This window comes from Rhinatrema bivittatum, chromosome 7 (assembly GCF_901001135.1).
Source record: "Rhinatrema bivittatum chromosome 7, aRhiBiv1.1, whole genome shotgun sequence".
Taxonomy (NCBI): Eukaryota; Metazoa; Chordata; class Amphibia; order Gymnophiona; family Rhinatrematidae; genus Rhinatrema; species Rhinatrema bivittatum.
The window spans coordinates 143,378,841-143,399,144 of record NC_042621.1 but is presented as its reverse complement, the minus strand read 5'-3'; the positions used below and the strand labels follow the sequence as shown (position 1 = coordinate 143,399,144).

The 20,304-nt window shown below is 41.2% G+C and overlaps 1 protein-coding gene across 9 annotated transcripts in view; it reads right to left on the bottom strand.

Annotated features, from left to right (window-relative positions):
- Positions 1-20,304, bottom strand: part of CCSER2 (coiled-coil serine rich protein 2) — a 547,725-nt gene that overhangs the window by 134,911 nt on the left and 392,510 nt on the right. For 7 of the 9 annotated variants that reach the window (XM_029609300.1, XM_029609303.1, XM_029609306.1 and 4 more), the window contains 2 exons: positions 15,657-15,743; positions 9,544-9,630 (listed from right to left, as the gene is read on the bottom strand). In XM_029609300.1, the coding sequence (XP_029465160.1) occupies positions 9,544-9,630; positions 15,657-15,743 (174 nt within the window). The remainder of the gene's footprint in view (positions 1-9,543; positions 9,631-15,656; positions 15,744-20,304) is intronic. The other 2 variants (XM_029609304.1, XM_029609307.1) reach the window with 1 other exon arrangement.

The following is a 20,304-nucleotide window of genomic DNA, read 5'->3' as shown; positions in this document are numbered from 1 at the left end:
CCAGAGACTGCAGTTATATTGGGTCATGAAAAACTGGTAGACGGTGATGTGGGCCACCAGCATGGCACCCTGGAAGCTTTCCTGCCCAGGGCATTGAGTTCCCTGTGCTCACGACCCGGAAGAGCAGAGGCATGGGTGTGGGAGCATTGGGCCTTACTTGAGGCAGACTCCTTGACCACCGACTGGTGGGGGAGGTGCTGCTTCTCAAACCCCATGGCCTGCTGGACCAATTAGGTGGCATCAGCCTTTCTATTGACGGGGGAGAAAGAAATGGGGTGCTTACACATGTGGAGGAGGAGGCCCTTAAAAGATATCTTGGATAGGAACTGCCACGATCTCCTTAGGAGCGTCGAACTGGAGGACTTCCAGCATCTTATGTCGCACATCCTTCTCTGTAAGGAGCTGAAAGGGAATGACTTACAAATCCCACAATGGACAAATCCTCAGGGGGCCATAGGTGCCGCTCCACCGGAGAAGGTTCCAAGAGGGGGTCGTCCGAATAATCCGAGGACGAGTCTATGCAGTCATCACCCCAAGAGTCGTAAGGCTCCTCCTCCTCACTGGGACCAGCATGCAGAGGGCAAGGTCTGTGAGGGGTATCAACCCTGGGCTCCAATGGCTTCGGAGGCCTAGAGGGGGCCGCAGGCACTGACTGTTCCCCTGGTATCAAGGGGATAGGAGGCCGCGGTAGGCTGGAGAGACCCGGCACAGCTCGAGGAACCGTGGTCTGGGAAACATGGTACTGGCCTTATCTTCCTCGGAGGACCCGAGAATCGAGATCGCTCCAGTGGGGGGCATCAGTGGCTGCTGGGTAACAGAGGGCCCCTACAGCACCGGTTGCATCGGAAGGGCGTCCAGGAGTATGACCAGACACTCCAGCAGGGGTGCTAGCATTAAGGGCGGAGGTCTTGGCACCTGCAGCTCAACGCTCTAGAATGCTTTGAGCACTGCGGACTGTGCCCTGTGGTCCAGCTCCTCCTGAAAGTCCAGAGTGATCAGGACTGATGGAGGGGGAACGTGGCGCTACCGGCTCTTCCTCTGATCTCCAAGGGAGCACAGTACCCAGCAATGGTGTCGGTGGGGAATGCAAAGGATTACCAGGGGCATCGAAGTATGGGGCCTCTGATGGCCACTGTCGCTTCGAATGTGGCTCGGCAGGCACCGATGCCGCGCCGCAACTGGTGCCATGCGTCGATGGTGAACAGTGTGGTGCTTGCGGCATTTCTCTGGCACTCTACCCAGTCTTTCCCTGGTGCCAAGGAAGCAGAAGATCCCATCAATGATCTGTTACCATCAACTCTATCCTTAGAGGTACAAGCGAGAGGAATAGCCAGAGGACATGTATCCGAAGGTTCCCCAAGACCTCTTGGCGTCGATCGAACTGATGCAGGAGCAGAAGGTGTGCCGAAAAGTTTCTCCATCTTATCCAAGTGCACCCGACTCACTTTGGCAGTCATCTGATCACACATATGGCACCCAGGGACGTCATGTGAGGCCCCGAGGCAGAAGATGCAAACCTCATGTGGATCTGTGATGGACATGGTCCACAGGCACTGTGGACACCGACGAAAACCTGTTGACGCCATAAAAACACCCAGTGTGCGGTGACCGGCAGTCACCACAAGGCGAAAGTCGGGAATCAACCACAAAGTTGGGAAAAATGGGTAATAGAAAATCTACCAGACTGGGGAAATACAGACCGCGAAGCAGGACCCAATAAGGAAAGACGACAAGAACGTGAAACTTGATCAAGAAAACAAGAAAATTAAAGAGATCCACGATCACGAGGCAACTGCACTGTGAAAAGAAGAAACTGAAGGGGGACTTTGTGTGGATGTTTGGATAGTGGCAGGCTGGGTATGCTCAGTCTGATGGTCAAAGCTTCTAGAAACTTTGACAAAAGTTTTCTGTGCCGGGCTCCACTGGATGATGTCACCTACATGAGGACTCCCATCCTGCTTGTCTTAGGAGAATGGCTTAAACCAGGACATGGACATGCTGACCCAAAACAAAAGGGACACAAAATTGAACTCAGCAGTGGTGGCCTATGAAGGTTGGTGAGCACTGAAAGCACCACTGCCCAGTGGTAGCGACAGTGAAAGAAAACTTACCTGGCTAAAGACACTAAGGGGAGAACCGGGAGGACTGTGTCGATACTACAATGAAAATTTTTAACATGTGAAAAACATGAAAAAAGAAAACTTCAAAGAAGTTTGAGAGAAAAATATTCAATGCCATGACCTACAAGGCTCTGCAGAAAAAAAGGAGACAGTTCCTGCGAGGATGCATGTTCTAGTGTATACTGGGCATGTACAGAGAGACTCAAACTTCTAGAAACTAAGTTTTCCCTGCCATCCGACATCGTCACCCATGTTTGAGGACTGCTATCCTGCTTGACGTCAGAGAACCCAATGCTTCTGACATAGCCACAGAGGCTGAAAACAGCCAACACCTCAAATAAGAAGATCATTATTTCAGCCCTCATCAGACTGGGATTATAGAGAGCACTGCTGAAAGAGGGAGGAGGAGGCAGAGGGAAAGAGAGAGAGAGTGGTGGAGGAGGGAGGGAGGAGAAAGAGGGCTGTATGGGGAAAGGGGGTGTGAACTAGTAAGGAAACCAATACACTCACCATGTACTCCTATCACCCACCCTACTCAAACCTTGTGTGTGTGGAGGGGGGGGGGCGGGGGGAGAATGTATCTTAGATCAAAACTACTGGCATGATACTGTTACCTATATCTACCACTCCACTTTATCCATCACACTTAATAGTAGCAAAGAACCCCAAGTTTACTCTCAGATGTGACAGAGAAAGCTGGTATCACCAGGAGCTTTTATTTCATGGCAGCTGATATTTTCAAGAACAAACCTTCAAAGCTTTTGTTTCAGCCTCTGAAGATGGGAAATCAATTCTGCAAATTTTATTATAGCTAGGAAGGCAGCATCAGGGGATCCTGAGTGGTCAGAGGGAGAATTCTAATGAGGTTACTCTCTCTTTAAAATGTATGAAATGTAGGCAGTAAGATTTGTTTTAAGAAAAAAAATATGAAAAACAAATTAGTGATATTTTATTTTTTTTATTTTTATTGTACCGCTTCAATTTATGAATCATTCTTCCAAGGAGATTCTCAGTGCTGAACAAGAATAAATATCAATAAAATAAACTATTTAAACAATAAAAACATACATAATACTAAAAATCCACATCTCAGACAATAGAAGGTAAAAATTTGTAACCTATCATTAAAATCATCCATTGTACCTGAAGACTGGAGGATAGCTAATGTAACCCCAATATTTAAAAAGGACTCCAGGGACGATCCGGGAAACTACAGACCAGTTAGCCTGATTTCATGCCAGGAAAAATAGTGGAAAGTGTTCTAAACATCAAAATCACAGAACATATACAAAGACATGGTTTAATGGAACACAGTCAGCATGGATTTGCCAAAGGGAAGTCTTGCCTCACAAATCTGCTTCACTTTTTTGAAGGAGTTAATAAACATGTGGATAAAGGTGAACCAGTAGATGTAGTGTACTTGGATTTTCAGAAGGTGTTTGACAAGGTTCCTCATGAGAGGCTTCTAGGAAAAAGTAAAAAGTCATGGGATAGGTGGCGATGTCCTTTCGTGGATTACAAACTGGCTAAAAGACAGGAAACAGAATAGGATTAAATAGACAATTTTCTCAGTGGAAGGGAGTGGGCAGTGGAGTGCCTCAGGGATCTGTATTGGGACCTTACTTTTCAATATATTTATAAATGATCTGGAAAGAAATAAGACGAGTGAAGTAATCAAATTTGCAGATGATACAAAATTGTTCAGAGTAAATAAATCACAAGCAGATTGTGATAAATTGCAGGAAGATCTTGTGAGACTGGAAAATTGGGCATCGAAATGGAAAATGAAATTTAATGTGGATAAGTGCAAGGTGATGCATATAGGGAAAAATAACCCTTGCTGTAGTTACACAATGTTGGGTTCCATATTAGGAGCTACCACCCAAGAAAGAGATCTAGGGGTCATAGTGGACAACACATTGAAATCATCAGTTCAGTGTGCTGCGGCAGTCAAAAAAGCAAATAGAATGTTGGGAATTATTAGAAAGGGAATGGTGAATAAAATGGAAAATGTCATAATGCCTCTGTATCGCTCCATGGTGAGGATAACAGAATAGATTAGATGCCCAAAGGTAGTCCCAAAATGAGCTTTATTTCAATGGAGACGTGATGTTTAAAAGTGCCCGACTCAGGCCGAGTTTCGCCCCACGTAGATGCTGCCTCAGGAGCTGTGTGTAGTTCGTCTTTAATGTATATGAGTGTGCTCTCATAACATTAATTCACAATTTCTCTGATAGTCTGGTGGTCTGTGGGTAATGCATAAACGTTTTGTGGATATAGCGATCAAGTATCGTCCCCACTCGAAAAGCAGAGGTTAGGACTTTTCAGCTTGGAGAAGAGACGGCTGAGGGGGGATATGATAGAGGTGTTCAAAATCATGAGAGGTCTAGAACGGGTAGATGTGAATCGGTTATTTACTCTTTCCGATAATAGAAAAACTAGGGGGCACTCCATGAAGTTAGCATGTGGCACATTTAAAACTAATCAGGGAAAGTTCTTTTTCACTCAACGCATAATTAAAATCTGGAATTTGTTGCCAGAGGATGTGGTTAGTGCAGTTAGTATAGCTGTGTTTAAAAAAGGATTGGATAAGTTCTTGGAGGAGAAGTCCATTACCTGCTATTAATTAAGTTGACTTAGAAAATAGTCATTGCTATTACTAGCAACAGTAACATGGAATAGACTTAGTTTTTGGGTACTTGCCAGGTTCTTATGGACTGGACTGACCACTGTTGGAAACAGGATACTGGGCTTGATGGACCCTTGGTCTGACCTAGTATGGCATGTTCTTATGTTCTAAATATCCCATAAATCTATTAAAATGGGATAAAATTAAAAACATCACAGTAGTAAATATCCACACAAAATTATACAGTAATAGATACTCAAAACATCCTAACTTAAATGACCACATCTTCACGGTCTATCTAAAGTTCATGTATTCTGTAGGAAGCTTCCTGATCACAAGTCTTTTTAATATGCTAAATTTTTCCCTCTTCCTCATAAATCTATTATACCAAATTATTTATAGCATGTTCAATATAATGTACCATTGGATCAATTTTCAAAGTATTTAGGCTCCAATGTTTTGGAATTAGGTTCCTAAATTGGCAATTCTGAAAATTTACCAGTACTGAGTGCCTAAATTTAGGATCCTAATTTCACTAGGTCCATAAATTTAGGATCTTAAAAGTGGATTACTAAGTTTTTGGCTCCTAAATTTATGTGAATTTTCAGCTGAAAACTTAAGACCCTAAGTTCTGCAGAAATAGGTTCTTAAATAAAGAACCTAATTTAACATTCTAAAATTAGAATCTTATGGGGTTTTTTTTTATATTAGCCTCAATGTTTATAGACCAGCAATACAATCAAGATGCTTCAATGGTATTTTCAACTGATCTTAGCACACCTTTTATTTTAAGATCATAAGAAATTGCCATACTGGGTCAGACCAAGGGTCCAACAAGCCCAGCATCCTGTTTCCAACGGTGGCCAATCCAGGATACAAGTACCTGTCAAGTATCCAAGATCCCGTGATACTGTTGCCAGTAATAGCAGTGGCTATTCTCTACATCAACTTGCTTAATAGCAGTTAATGGACTTCTCCTCCAATAACATATCCAAAACTTTTTTAAACCCAGCTTCACTAACTGCACTAACCACATCCTCTGGCAACAAATTCCAGAGCTTAATTGTTATTTGAGTGAAAAAGAATTTTCTCTGATTTGTTTTAATTGTGCTACTTGCTAACTTCATGGAGTATCCCCTAACCCTTCTATTATCTGAAAGAATAAATAACCGATTCTCATTTACCCGTTCTAGACCGCTCATGATTTTAAAGACCTCTATCATATCCCCCCTCAGCCATCTCTTCTCCAAGCTGAACAGCCCTAACCTCTTTAGCTTTTCCATCCACTTTATCATTTTGATCGCCCGTCTCTGTACCTTCTCCATTGCAACTATATCTTTTTTGAGATACAGCAGCCAAAATTGTACACAGTACTCAAGGTGCGGTCTCAACATGGAGCGATATAGAGGCATTATGACATTTTCCGTTTTGATTCACCATTCTCTTCCTAATAATCCCCAATATTCTCTTTGCTTTTTTGACTGCTGCAGGACACTGAGCCGGCAATTTCAATGTATTATTCACTATGACACCTTGATCTTTTTCCTGGGTGGTAGTTCCTAACATCGTGTAAATACAGCATGGATTATTTTTCCCTATATGCATCACCTTGCACTTATCCACATTAAATTTCATCTGCCATTTGGGTGCCCGATCTTCCAGTCTCTCAAGGTTCTCCTGCAATTTATCACAATCCACTTGTGATTTAACTACTCTGAATAATTTTGTATCTGCAAATTTGATTACCTCACTCGTCATATTCCTTTCCAGATCATTTATAAATATATTAAAAAGCACCAGTCCAAGTACAGATCCGAGTCACTCCACTATTTACCCTTTCCCACTGAGAAAATTGACCATTTAATCGTACTATTTCCTGTCTTTTAACCAGTTTGTAATCCATGAAAGGATATCATCTCCTATCCCATGACTTTTTAATTTTCTTAGAAGCCTCTCAGGAGGGTCTTTGTCAAACACCTTCTGAAACTCCAAATTCACTACATCTACCAGATCACTTTTATCCACGTGTTTATTAACCCCTTCAAAAAATGAAGCAGATTCGTGAGGCAAGACTTGCCTTGGGTAAATCCATGCTGACTGTATTTCATTAAACCATGTCTTTGTACGCTCTGTCATTTTGATCTTTAGAACAGTTTCCACTATTTTTCCTGGCAGTAAATCAATCTCACTAGTCTATAGTTTCCCAAATTGCCTCTGGAGCCCTTTTGAAATATCGAGGTTACAATGGCCACCCTCCAGTCTTCATGTACAATGGATGATTTTAATGACAGGCTACAAATTTTAACTAATAGATCTGAAATTTCATTTTTGAGTTCTTTCAGAACCGTGGTGTTCATACCATCTAGTCCAAGTGATTTGCTACTCTTTAGTTTGTCAATCTGGCCTACTACATCTTCCAGGTTCACAGTGATTTGTTTCAGTTCACCTGACTCATCCCCCTTGAAATCCATCTCCAGAGCTGGTATTTCCCCAACATCCTCATTAGTAAACACAGAATCAAAGAATTAATTTAGTCTTTCTGCAATGGCTTTATCTTCCCCAAGAGCCCATTTAACCCCTCGGTCATCTAACAGTCCAACCAACTCCCCTCACAGGTTTCTTGCTTCAAAAATATATTATTATGAGTTTTTGCCTTTACTGCTAACTTCATTTCAAATTCTCTCTTAGCGTGCCTTATCAATGTTTTACACTTAATTTGACAGTGCTTATGCTTTTTCCTATTTTCTTCAGATGGCTCCTTCTTCCATTTTTTGAAGGCTAAAATAGCCTCTTTCACCTCACCTTTTAACCATGCTGGTAATCGTTTTGCCTTCCACCTTTCTTAATGCGTCACTAGATCCCACTTTCACATTACCAAAGTTAATAAAAGGTGTCTAATCATATTTTCTCTCATCTAGTTTTCTCTCCAATAAATCTATTTTTACTCTCTAATCCCATATGGCAGGTGGCCCAAGTCATCAGTAATGTATATTTTTTTATACTCGTGTAATCACATAATTACCGTATAATGCTGCAAAGAAACCTATGTAAACTTAAGACCTGACTAGTCTGATAAAGAAAACTTAAACTCTTTATATAGTTGATTAAAGCAGTTTCCACTTTGAATTGTGTAATATATTATCTTTATTACCAGGGTTTTAAAAATCTACTTGCCCACTTTCTTGGGGCAAATGGATTTTTTTTGGCAGGTGAAGCAGCAGTATCTTTGGTACCGATCTATTGCCTTGGCAGTTGCAGATAATTGTATATTTGGCCCTGTTCAGACATGTAGTGTTTTTTTACCTGATCCAGCCTGGAAAAAAACTGCAGACAATGTGGGGGAGGGGGGAGAGAGGATAAGAGACAATGGAGAATTGAAGGAGAGGACTGCACCTGGGTGACATGGGTACAGAGGAAGATAGGAAGTGGTCTACATGGGAGTGGGGTGGAGGATATGGGGAAAAAAATGCACGCACTATTGTAATGTAAGCAATACTGTGGAAGGGCTATTGTGAAAGTTTGCCTTTTTGTAGATGAATCCAAAATTTGCTACAGGGCAGACACACCCTGGAAAGTGTGGAAAATTTGAAGAGGGATCTAGCCTAGAGCTTGCCAGGTTAGATTTAATGCTTAAAAAAACCCTCCACAGGGTTATGCATTTGGAATACAAAACCCAAAGGAGAAGTACTGTATAGAGAATGAAGTTTCTTTGCATAAAACAGGAGCAAGATGTGGGAATATCTGATGATCTTAAGATGGCTAAACAGATAGACAAGATGATAGCAAAAGCCAAGATACTTGGGGCCATAGGGAGAAGCCGGCAGGAAAAAGGCAGTGATAATGCCTCTATAGAAGTCTCTAGTCAGACTTAATTTGGCATATTATGCACAGTTCTGAACAGCGTACCTTCAAAAGGTTATATACAGAATAACTTCAATCCAGAAAGCAGTTACTAAAATGGTCAGTGATCTTCATGACGTATATGGGGACAGACAAAGATGTAAACATGTATTCCTTGGAGAAAAGGGAAGATATAAAACCATTTAAACACCTCAAAAGAATAGGAGGCAGGCCACTTTCAACAGAAAAGAGGATCTGTTTGCAGGGTCATGGGATGCGGGGGAAAGAAGGCAGGAATAAACTAAGGTTTTGTTTTGTTTTTTTTACAGAAAGAATGGTGGTTGCATAGAACAGTCTTCCCTATGGAAGTGGTGGGGACAAAGTATCAGAATTCAAGACAGCATGGGTTGAACACAGAGCAACTCTGAACGAGAGGAAGGGAGCTGAACTGGAGAAGTAGATGGGAAGACTGGATGGGTTGTATGGTCTGTCCTGTTCTCCATTTCCCACCATCATCCATTCTCTTCCCCCATCCTCAAAAAAGTAAATCACTGGTGGGGGTGTAATGGTGGGAGGGCATACAGAGTGCTTCCTCTACTTGGCAAATAAATCCTGGAGAAAACTTTAATACCTCGTTTATCAGACTAGGCATGAATCTCGCTACCCCTTTCCCAATATGCAAAGTTGTTCTTTTGCCATCACCAATCTCTAGAACTGGGCAAAACAAGCACTAGCAGGCCCAGACTGTGATTCGGACTGAACTGCAGGGAAAGAAGCTAAAACATACCTTCCCACTCCAGTTGCTCAGCTCATTCAAATATGCTCAACACCACAGGAGGCAATAAGGATAAAGGAAAATTATAAGTATATGGGAACTGTACACAAAAGGTCTAACAATAATTAGAAGTGCTAGATGAAAGCTCCTAATACTTTGACAGCATTGGCTGTACTTACAATCTGATGTTCTAATTGCTTAATTCTTTCATCCTTCTTCTTTGCTTCTTCTTTAAGCAGCCTGATCTCATTCAGCAGATCATCAGCCTATGATAAGAGAATAAATAAAATAATCAGAAGTTTGCAACATGATCTAATTTAGCATTTTTCCAGAAAAAAGGTACATGAGGTTCAGAAGTTTTACTAGGGAAATGTGCATGAATCATAGAGAATTCATCCTAGAACATGTTATCCGGTGGTAGTAAAATAAAAGCAGAGGCTGAGTATTCATGTACCCACAAACAATGGAAATAACTTGATCGAGTTGAGTCTTGAATCAAATGGATGAGATTCAACAAAAATGTTCCCTACTGTTTACACTGTGCTATTTGTGAGAACATTTTGGCGGTAAATGAAAGCATACTTCATCTCCTTGTTACGAGGAGAACCATAAAACTGATGAGCACAGAAAACCCAGACTCAAGTTTGCCATCAAAATGTTATAAATAAATTGCAATTCAACAATCACTATAATGCTGCAAAGAAGAAAGCTGAATTCTCATGGTATCGTAAAAGCACAAGAAGCAGCACAGTGGAGGATATCAATTTATTTTTCTGTATTATTCTTCATACACTCAAATGTGCTGAAGGATAGCTCTTTCTGGGCAGGAGACGACCGGGTTCGGCTACTGCAATATTGTTACTTTCAAAACAAAATACAGTTTTACACCTGTACAAAGAGGTGAACAAATATGTAGAGAAAACAGGCATGTACATTTTCCTTTGGTATCGTAAGGCACCATCTGAATAGTATCACTATTTGAGATTTTCAAACTGGACAAATAAGAGCTCATACTATCACTGAATCAATCGCTTTCAACTTCAGAAAATATAGTCTGGAGGCTATTGCTTTTGTCTCTAGTCATTTTAAATATTTATTTGTGCACTAGCTTCCACAGTTTACAGTTGGTAGAAACAGCCTGCCTGATCCTGGTTTAAGTTCACTAAATTTATGGCATCTACTGACTTCTTTTTCTTTGAGATGAAAGATTTTGGTGTACAGTTTTATACAGAGTGGCCCATAGAAAAGTAGCCTGCCTCCAATACCAGTACCAGAGGCAGGCTACTTTTCCCATTGGCCACCCTGTATCTATGAAGCCAGAAAAAAAAAAATTCACAAAGGGCATACTGCTAGCTGCTTTTCAATAATGAAAAAGAAACCAACTCTCTCATAATTGTTCAAGTGGAAAAGTGCAAGATGGCATGAATAAAATCAACAGGACAAAAAATTAAGGTAGCAAAATGAAAGTTAAAAGAAAGCAAAAACAGGACCAATGTTAAATGCAGAAGTAATGCAACATAATGACTTAAAAAATAAATCCTCATTTTGCCATGAATGTTTGAGAAATCCCAGTCTTGCTTCTATTTGTTATTCTTAGCTGTGACTTACCCTTAAAAATCTCTAGATAGTTCCATAATAAAATTTATCACCAATAAACAATGGCAGGGACATTTCCATAACCCAATAATCCTTTCAAAACTATCATAAAACTAAGAACAGCAAAATCAAGTTAGCTTGTAACACACATTATCTCTACCCCTGAATTCTGCATGCTCATTAGATCTCATTCTCCTTCATTAGCAATAAATCCCTTACTTATTCCACAGCAAATACTGGGGCCGATGTAATAAGCTGCGCTAAAACTGCAGCAGGATTTTGTGATTACTTGGTGCGTGTTTTTCCAGCTCTACTCGTACACATGTACGTAATAACGTGGTCAGCGTGTGAAAAACATGCGCATAAATCCGCAACTGGTTTTCTGAGAGTGCATGCAAATGGCATGCAAAAGAAGCAATTAACTATTCACGGGCTATGCAGGGAGCCGTGCATCGGTTAGTGCGGGATTTTGTACGTGGGTGTTTTAGCACCTGGGTCAGGGCAGGAGTTAAGTTAAAGTGAGTGTCTGGAGGGCCGGTTTATTCCATCACTGGCAACGTGGTTGTGAGTCCACCCGGCTCTGGGATAATCATGCATTACCTTCACTTTTTCCGGATACTTTGGTATTTGCAGGTCAGCTGAAGAAATCTCTGCTGTATTTCCTGCTCTTACTGGCATCTGCCAGTACAGCTGCCATGCGATCAGAGACGGAATATGAAGGGGGTTAGACATTGCCCTACCCACCCTTCAGTCCCACTCCCGGACCATTAACTTCTTCACTATTTTATGAAAGGGGAAGGCTTTTCGCCCCAGGAATCAGTCATGGGTCACCACATTAATGCGGGTTTCAGCACGGGTTTCTGTGTGGTTTAATACATAGGGCCTTGACCGCGCGAATTTGTGCCCATTTTACTTTTGCATGCATCTCATTTGCATACCCATTATTTATTACATCCAATGAAGGCTCCTACTTTTGCTGCATACACTAAAAAAAATATATGCACAGACAACTGGCGCAGACTTCACTGTTGGTTTTGTTACATCAACCCCACTGTTATTTGCAGCACTGTATTCAGTTCGCCCATGTGTTCAGCATATATGACCGAAACTTTGTTTCCACTGATAGTGGTAGTGGTTGTTGCTCTTTTAAGAGCACAGTGGAGATGGCTGTTTACATTGCATACAGTTATTCCAGAAGAAAGCAAATGTTGCTTACCTGTAACAGGTGTTCTCACAGGACAGCAGGATGTTAGTCCTCACATATGGGTGACATCACAGGATGGAGCCCAATCACGGGACACTTTTGTCAAAGTTTCCAGAACTTTGACTGGCCCCTAATGGGCATGCCCAGCATGGCACTAACCCTGCAGCCAGCAGGGGTCCCCCTTCAGACTTGTTTAAAAGCTACAGGTAGTGCCAAGAAATAAAATAAGAAAATGTTACGAACCCAACACCGCGGGGTGGCGGGCGAGTGGTGTCACGGCTCCCGATACCCTGTCGGGTGAGGGTTGCCTCTGTGACCCGGTCGCCGAAAAGGTCGATGCCTTTTCTGGACAGGGTTTCTTCGACGACTCGGACCATGGCGAGGTCGATGATTTTGCTTCCTCGATGGTCTGAGACTTTCGATGTCTATGTTTGTCTCTACGATCCCCTCTGTCCTGAGGGGGAGTAGAGGGTGTTGAAGGCCGAGAGGTCCTTGATGCCGGATGGTCACCGGCCAGTCGTCGATGCTGGCGCGAAGTTGACGGAGCCGGCTCTGACTACTTCGATGCAATGGATGGAGTCAAGGTTTGAGCATGGAAGAGAAGTTCCATCTTCTCCATTCTGGCCTTGCGACCTTTTGGTGTCATTAGGGCACATTTGGTGCAGGTCAAGACATCGTGCTCTCATCCAAGACACATTATACAGACTTTATGGGGTCTGTGATGGACATGGTGAGATTACAGTCAGGGCACCGACGGAACCCCGTCGCCATGGCAAAAATTGAGCCACGGTACGGTCGACGGCCGGGAGTCCGCGAGGGTCAAACTCGACAGTAATCGACAGAGAATGGGTAAAAAACTTACCGGAGTATCGTGGCTTGAAAAAGTTAAAGGAGGGACCCCTTGGGGCAAATTAACTTTTAGTAATTCCGTGAGGAAAATTCCTGTCAGGAATCTCTGCAGAGCTCCTTAACCGCAAGGCTACTGCTGCGTGGAAAAAAGAAGACTGAAGGGGGACCCCTGCTGGCTGCAGGGTTGGTACCATGCTGGGCATGCCCAGTAGGGGCCAGTCAAAGTTCTGGAAACTTTGACAAAAGTGTTCCGTGATTGGGCTCCATCCTCTGATGTCACCCATATGTGAGGACTAACATCCTGCTTGTCCTGTGAGAAGATTGCTTTCTAATGGCACCCTGAATTTTCATGCCCTTCTTTAATATTCCTGTTCCTTGAAGTGACTCCAATTGTGTACACTGGAACAAGCTAATTACATTTTTACTTTGACTGCCATCTAAAAAATAAAATGAAAGCAAAACATGTACTGTCTTTAGGTGGTACCCAGCACCATTGAGGTTTTGCTTTTACAGTTTCTTTCATAAACCTTTAAATTCCCAACAAATGTTATGAATAAAAGAAAATCATCATACATTTTAAGATGGTATCATAAGACAGTACAAATTTCAATAAAGTTAGGTATGGTCTATAACATCATACCCCAAAGAACAGTACTACTGGGATGACATTTCCAAATTCTGGGGGTGTTCAAATGTTCTTTATAGTGTGTGTACTGTAGAACACTGGTTGAATTATGATGGTGAGGTGCCATTTTAACACAAAAAAATGCATATTATTTATTGCATGTCAATGGGACCTATTCACTAATACTGCCCATTTTTCATGTTAAAACAGTACCACATCTATGTGAATCAGCCCCTTTATGTGCCTGATGACGTGTTCGTCTATGCCCTTTTTTTTATTTGTACATGTGCCAGGCTCAATGTGCCACTTATACATATACTGGAGCTAATTTTCAAAGAAGTTACATATATAAATGTAACATACTATCATAGCAATTTTCAAAAGTCCATTTACACGAGTAAAGGGCATTTACACATGTAAAACCCAGTTTTAAGCATGTAAACCCTTTTGAAAATTACCTCCAATGACAGACCCTGCAGGAGGCAGCAAAGCTTTCATCCTGAACAGAGCCTGTGAGGTAACGGTGGTGGTGATGGCAGCAGAGAAAAGCAGCCCTGGACTGGCACATGCTGCCAAATTGACCCAGCAGTACACTCTTCCCCCCACCTGCTGCTGATCTAGGCTGGTAGGAAAGGAGAGTGGTGCTGCCTTAGGACACGTTGTCCTCCTCTACAGCCTGGAGTCTGGATGGCACTTTGAATCACATGGCAGTACAGTTTAAAGACAAAGTCAGGATTTGGGCAGCAGAGGAGGACATGGCTCGAGACAACATCACTCTGCTCCTCCTGCTGCTGACCCAGATCAGAAGCAGTGAGAGCGGTAGGTGTTGGAGTGGATCAATTTAGGAAGGTGTGTGTATATGAGAAGAGGCTGAGGGGGATTTATTTATTTATTTATTTAAAATTTTTATAGACCGACATTCATCAGGGATATCACATCGGTTCACATTGTAAAGCAAACAGACGCCTGGGGAGGCGTTTTACATCGAACAGAGTTATATCAACAATTTATAACAAATTAACAAAAGAACAATTGAGGGGGGGGGGGTAAGAGGGGGAATATAAGGAGGGAAAGTAACATTGAATGTTAAATGTTAAGAATAGGCTTTACTAATATATATAAAATAAAATAATATTATAACAGTATATACATATCCAATATGTATATGAAAGGAGGACAGACTGGAGAGAGGTGGAGAGTGACTGTGGTGGATGTGCGGCTGGGGTGGTATAAAAAAAAGGCCTGGGGGGGGGGGGGGCGATGCTGCGAGGAGAGTCTGATGCAGGATTAAAGAATGATTGGCTGGAGCTGAATGGAGGGAGCGTGAAGAAGACTGTCTGGGAGGAGTGACTTGGGGGGGGTGTTGAGGCTCAACTGGGGCACAAGCAAGGGAATGGATGGGGGGATAGTTATGAGGAGCTGTGGGTGAGAGAAGATTGGCTAGGAGCATTTACAATAGAGAGAGAGAGAGAGAGAGGGAAGAAGGGATGTATGTGAGAGCAGAATGATGAGGATGGGAATGAGTAAAAGGCATGTAGAGAATACCTGTGGAAATTTGTACTTGAGGGAGGAACCTTTTCCAATCTTGTTTTATTCAGTTTCTTACACAATACAATAAACATAGTAAACTGTTCATTCATACCACAGTAAACCCAGAGACAAAATGGAACTGGCATTCAAACTATCACCTACACTGTAAGAAAATAAGAGTTCCAAGAGGCCTCTATGTTGAGATGAAAATTATTCAGAGGAGTAAGGGGGTTAATTTTCCATTTGCAGCTAAGTGCAGGGTACAGGTGTCCTTTTATCTGTGCACTTTATAGGAAATTTTTAAAGAGAAAGTAAATGGGAAATTTCTCTTCAGGACACCCATTGGGTAAAATAACCAAGTTCCCTCACCCCATTTTAGGGTTTCTATAATCAAAGTACAAAAAACTAGACTGCACACATTAGCAACACAAGCGAAAGCAGTTTGGCTGCTACAGTTCTGTAACGCTCAAGGATGACTTTGGATTTACCTTATAAACAGGTTCAGCTTCCTGAGGTTCTGGGGATGGCGGCACTGATAAACGGATGTCCTGCAGTGATTCAGCCTCATCGCTCTGCTGAGAGAAAGGCAAAGGACAGTCAGCTGGTTTGCTAGAATTCCTCGCAGCTATGTTAAAAAAAAAAAAAAAAGTTATATAAATGTACAGATAAACAATTGTTTAACAATATGTAAACTCCATGAAGAATGAACATTTAGGACTTGGCTTGGAACTTGGAAATTTTCCTGCCAATAATACTGTAGTATCCTGAGAAGTTTTCCTTTCAGCATAATTTTTCTTCCTGTTTTAGCCTGCAGTAAAGACACAGTCACTGAATTTGCGAGGTCATTTATTTCCATAATACATAATGAAGGCCAACTCTAATCAAGGTTATTATGGCTTTAGAGTTTAAAGGGAAAAGTTAAATTAAAATACCTACAACTTAAGTAATACAGTATAGAATCTAAGAGGTAAATGAAAACCTCTTTCTTCAAAAATTAATCTCTTTTCTTTTAAAGATACATAGAAAGCAATACCTTTTTATTGGACTTAACAAATCCCTGACTAGCTTTCGAGGGCTATGACCCCCCTTTACCAGGTCAAAGCAAAATGAGCCTGTTACCAGACTTTTTTTTCCCAGTAACAGGAGAGGACTGGTCTTCCTACTCTGCCCAATTATTCCTGTCAGTGCTGCAAGATATAGATAGCCTAGCTGCCAGCTATGGAAGCTTGACTGCTTGTAGGATATCACTTGGTATCCAAGGCAGTTTTTAATTGACCTGATGAGAGTGAGGACATGGTTTCCTCACCAGTCATAATCCTGCTGTCTCTCTAATATTTATTTATTATTTTTATATACCGACATTCGATCTGAGATATCACATCGGTTTACATTCAGGTACTGTAGGTATTTCCCTATCCCCAGGGGGCTTACAATCTAAGTTTTGTACCTGATAATAAACCTGTTACTAGTCATCTGAGACCTATCATTTAAAACATCCTGATAAAGGAAAGTAGCACTCCAAAGCTAGTCAAAAAGGTATTAATTTAGTCCAGTAAAAAGGTATTACCTACACTTTTTTGTTGACCTTTATTTCTATATATCCAAAACTAACGAATGTGGTGACCACAATACTTTTAAAGAAAGACAATGATGATAAAAGGTTATTAGTGAGCTGGCAAAGACAAGTGGGTGGCCTGTACAGGATATTTGCATTGAATTTACAACAGGTGTTGGGCGGTTGTTTCACATTGTTGATTGACAATATGTGCATTATGCCAAATAGCTTTTTTCTGAAGCTTAAGATGTTATATACACAGGTAACAATTTGTGGTGAACTTGGAAGTTCTTTTTAATCAGGTGAGTGGTACCCAAGCAAATAAGACTTATTATATCTTTAAGCCACATTTTCATGGACTTTGATTCAATGTCTTGGTACCTGTTGTTCTTCTTGCTCTCCATACATGGTACAGAATAGTCTTTGTACTGACATTTCTATTAGTAATGCGTTTTTGTTGTTTTCTCCTTTACCACTATGTCTAATTTTCGAGCATGAAACATTTAATTGATTTGGGAATGAATAATCATAATCTATGATTTATGCAAAGAATGTATGTAAGATAGAATGTAAATGTAAAGTAAAAAAAAATTGGCAGTGGGAACATGGGTGGAGCTTGGCTGCCACCTCCCCCCCGCACATCCAAAAAGGCATTCCACTTCCTCTTAATAAATGGATAAGTACTCAAATATACTTAAAATGAATGCAACCCTTCTTCCTTAAAAAGTTTGGAATGTTTTATGCTTTCACATTTTTTTAAAACACGCACAAACATTTGAAATTCTAATAGCAATACCTGACAAGCTGAGGCTGAAGGCATGAGATGCCATGTCTAACCAGGATTACTCTACTAACAAATATTTTTTTTTATTATTATAATAGAGCACCATTTACACCTGTCAATCCATTATCCAGAAACTCGTTATCTGGAAAACAGATCTATGGCAGGGTTCTTCTCCCTTCGGTGTGATGTACAGCTCACAATAATTTATGGAGCACACCGCAGTTCAAACAGCTGATTGGAGCCATGAACCAGGTGGAAGGGAGAGATAGTGGAGACACGAGAAGCAGGTGAGAGAAGGGCTGGGCCAAGTCGGATCCGGGGACAATTGGGTCAGGCCATAAGGAGGTGAAGAGTCTAGAAAAATCCATTACCAGAATGATCTTGGTCTTGACCCCAACTATTCAGGATAAATGGTGCTCCACTGTTCCTCAAAAATATGTCCACATATAAAAGGTGCTAAATGTCCTTTGTGGCAATACTTTGCTTTCTGCAGTAATTTTGGTGGTTCAAACATACAAGTATTTTGTTTTCCTACTCTCACAAGAGGCCAATAATTTGCTTTAGTAATGTGCCAGTTTAACCCATTCTTCTTATGAGCCAAAATGAGTTAGACAGTGGCAAGTCATTATAGAATCCCTGGGTAACAACAGATCTTCAAACTATGTACTTTTTGGCAAGTAAATTTACAATGCAATGAAAACTGCTTCTATTCAAATTGAGCTTTTTTCTTCTTGAATGAAAAACTGAGGAGATGAAACAAAATGTCTAGGGACGTGTAATTCATGTTTTTTAAAAAGCCCTCAAACCGTGACCTGAATTTGAAAACTAGTACAACTAATAAAGCAGAAAAGAGAACAACTAGATATTCTGGACAATAACCTTTTCCTCTACCCCTATCCTCCCAAACCCTTTAGCTTTTTTCCAAGCAGATATTCACTTAAATATCTGTTAATACAGCACATTTGATACAGCACAGAGGGCAAGCTGCAAAAAACATTTACCTGGGTAAGTACCAACTCACTAGGGTTCAAAAGCTGTTTGTGAACTGCTCATTCTTAACCCGGCTAAAAGCATGCGAGGTCTTCCGCAAGGTGTGCACTTTTAACCACTGTGGAAGGTGGCAGTCCCAAGAGCATGTTTAGGTTAGGAGAGGAAAATAATGCACATGGGGATAATTTTCAAAAGGATTTATGTGCTTAAAATTGGGTTTTACATGCATAGACTTTTGAAAATTGCTACGATATATACTACTTTTAGGCGTGTAAATCCTTTTGAAAATTACCCTCAGAGATTGCACTTTCAACTCTGTGCACATTTTTTCCTCTGGAAAAAGTATCTGTAAAACAATGTAGGAACAAAAGTGAAAGTGTAATGTAACTTAGAAAATGATTCCCAAAATGCATTAGTTTACTAAGCTATATATTTGTGGATTTTGTACAATGGAGACCAGGGGAAGGAGGAAGCCCTACACAACAGAAACCTCCCTTCTAGGTCTCTGTATAATAATTTATTTTTTTTTTAAACTTACCGGAACTCAACCTTACCTGGCTGAGTACAGAGACAGACTCCGGCTGTGGGGAAAAGGGCATGTGCCGACACTGCCGCACTCTGCTTCCTACACCCACTACTTTTCAGATGTTCAAGCAGCTAAGTCTATGCCGGCTGAAACCAGCTACTGAACCAAGGCACTCATCTGAGGGACCATGGAAATCAACTCAGGAATTCTCAACTGTAGGAGGGACCATTTGGTATCAACGCAGAAGAGTGGGGAGAATTTATTTCTTTAATTCTCCTTTTCTTTAAAATGAAGCAATCCCCAGTGGGGAGATAAAATGCCACCATCTGCTGGAGACTGAGAATACTGGCAGGCTGATGTCACTGCGGGGGTATCTATACTGTGGCATCAGTTTGCTCCGTCTCCATCTGCTGGTAGAGGTGCATAACCCACTGGTTCTAGACACATCTGACTGGAAGCTAAGAAATGAACATGTAAACTACCACTGTACAAACAATTATATCAAGCATGCATTTTCCATCAAAATATTTAGTAAAACAAATTACATAAAATCCAACCAAACCAAAATCTCAATTCACAGAGAGAAGCTCGTGAAAGGAAGCTTTTTCAGTAGGCTAATGTCCTAATGACAGCCACGTTAGAATCCACTTTTCTCTGCTGTCTATGAACAGTCACTCAGTTAAGCTTTGGCATTAGCAGAGAGAAACTCCTTGTCTTCTCTATATGCACACATATGGCACAAGGCACCAGAAAACAGAATGAAATTCACAAACAGCACTGACCTCCAAAAAATCCTCCAAAGCAACTGAACTACAGATTCATAGCATACACATTGTAGCCTAGATAAGTGTAAGGATTAAGACTAAAAAAAAAATAAAAAAGAGATTCAAACAAAAAAAGCTAAGGAAATATCAAAAGGGGTAAGTAAACAATTTGAATGCCAGTCTCAAATTCATTGTACAAAAAAGCTTTACACATTTAACATGATTGCACTGCCCTGGATGCCGAAACTGTTTGCTACACTTATCTCCTAGCTTCACCAGCTGAAGAATGCCATAAAAGAGCCATAAAAATATCAGAAGCACGATAGTGATTTACTGCAATTCCTGTATCACACCTGGGAATGGCGTGCTTACAGTATTTCTACATTAACATGAAAATATGCCTCAATCACAGTAACACAATACTAAGGCAGAGAATGCAAGTTCCTGCTCATCTCAGGCAAGACAGAATGCAATTCCCAAATGAATCCTCTAAACAAAATCTGGGGGCCACCTACGT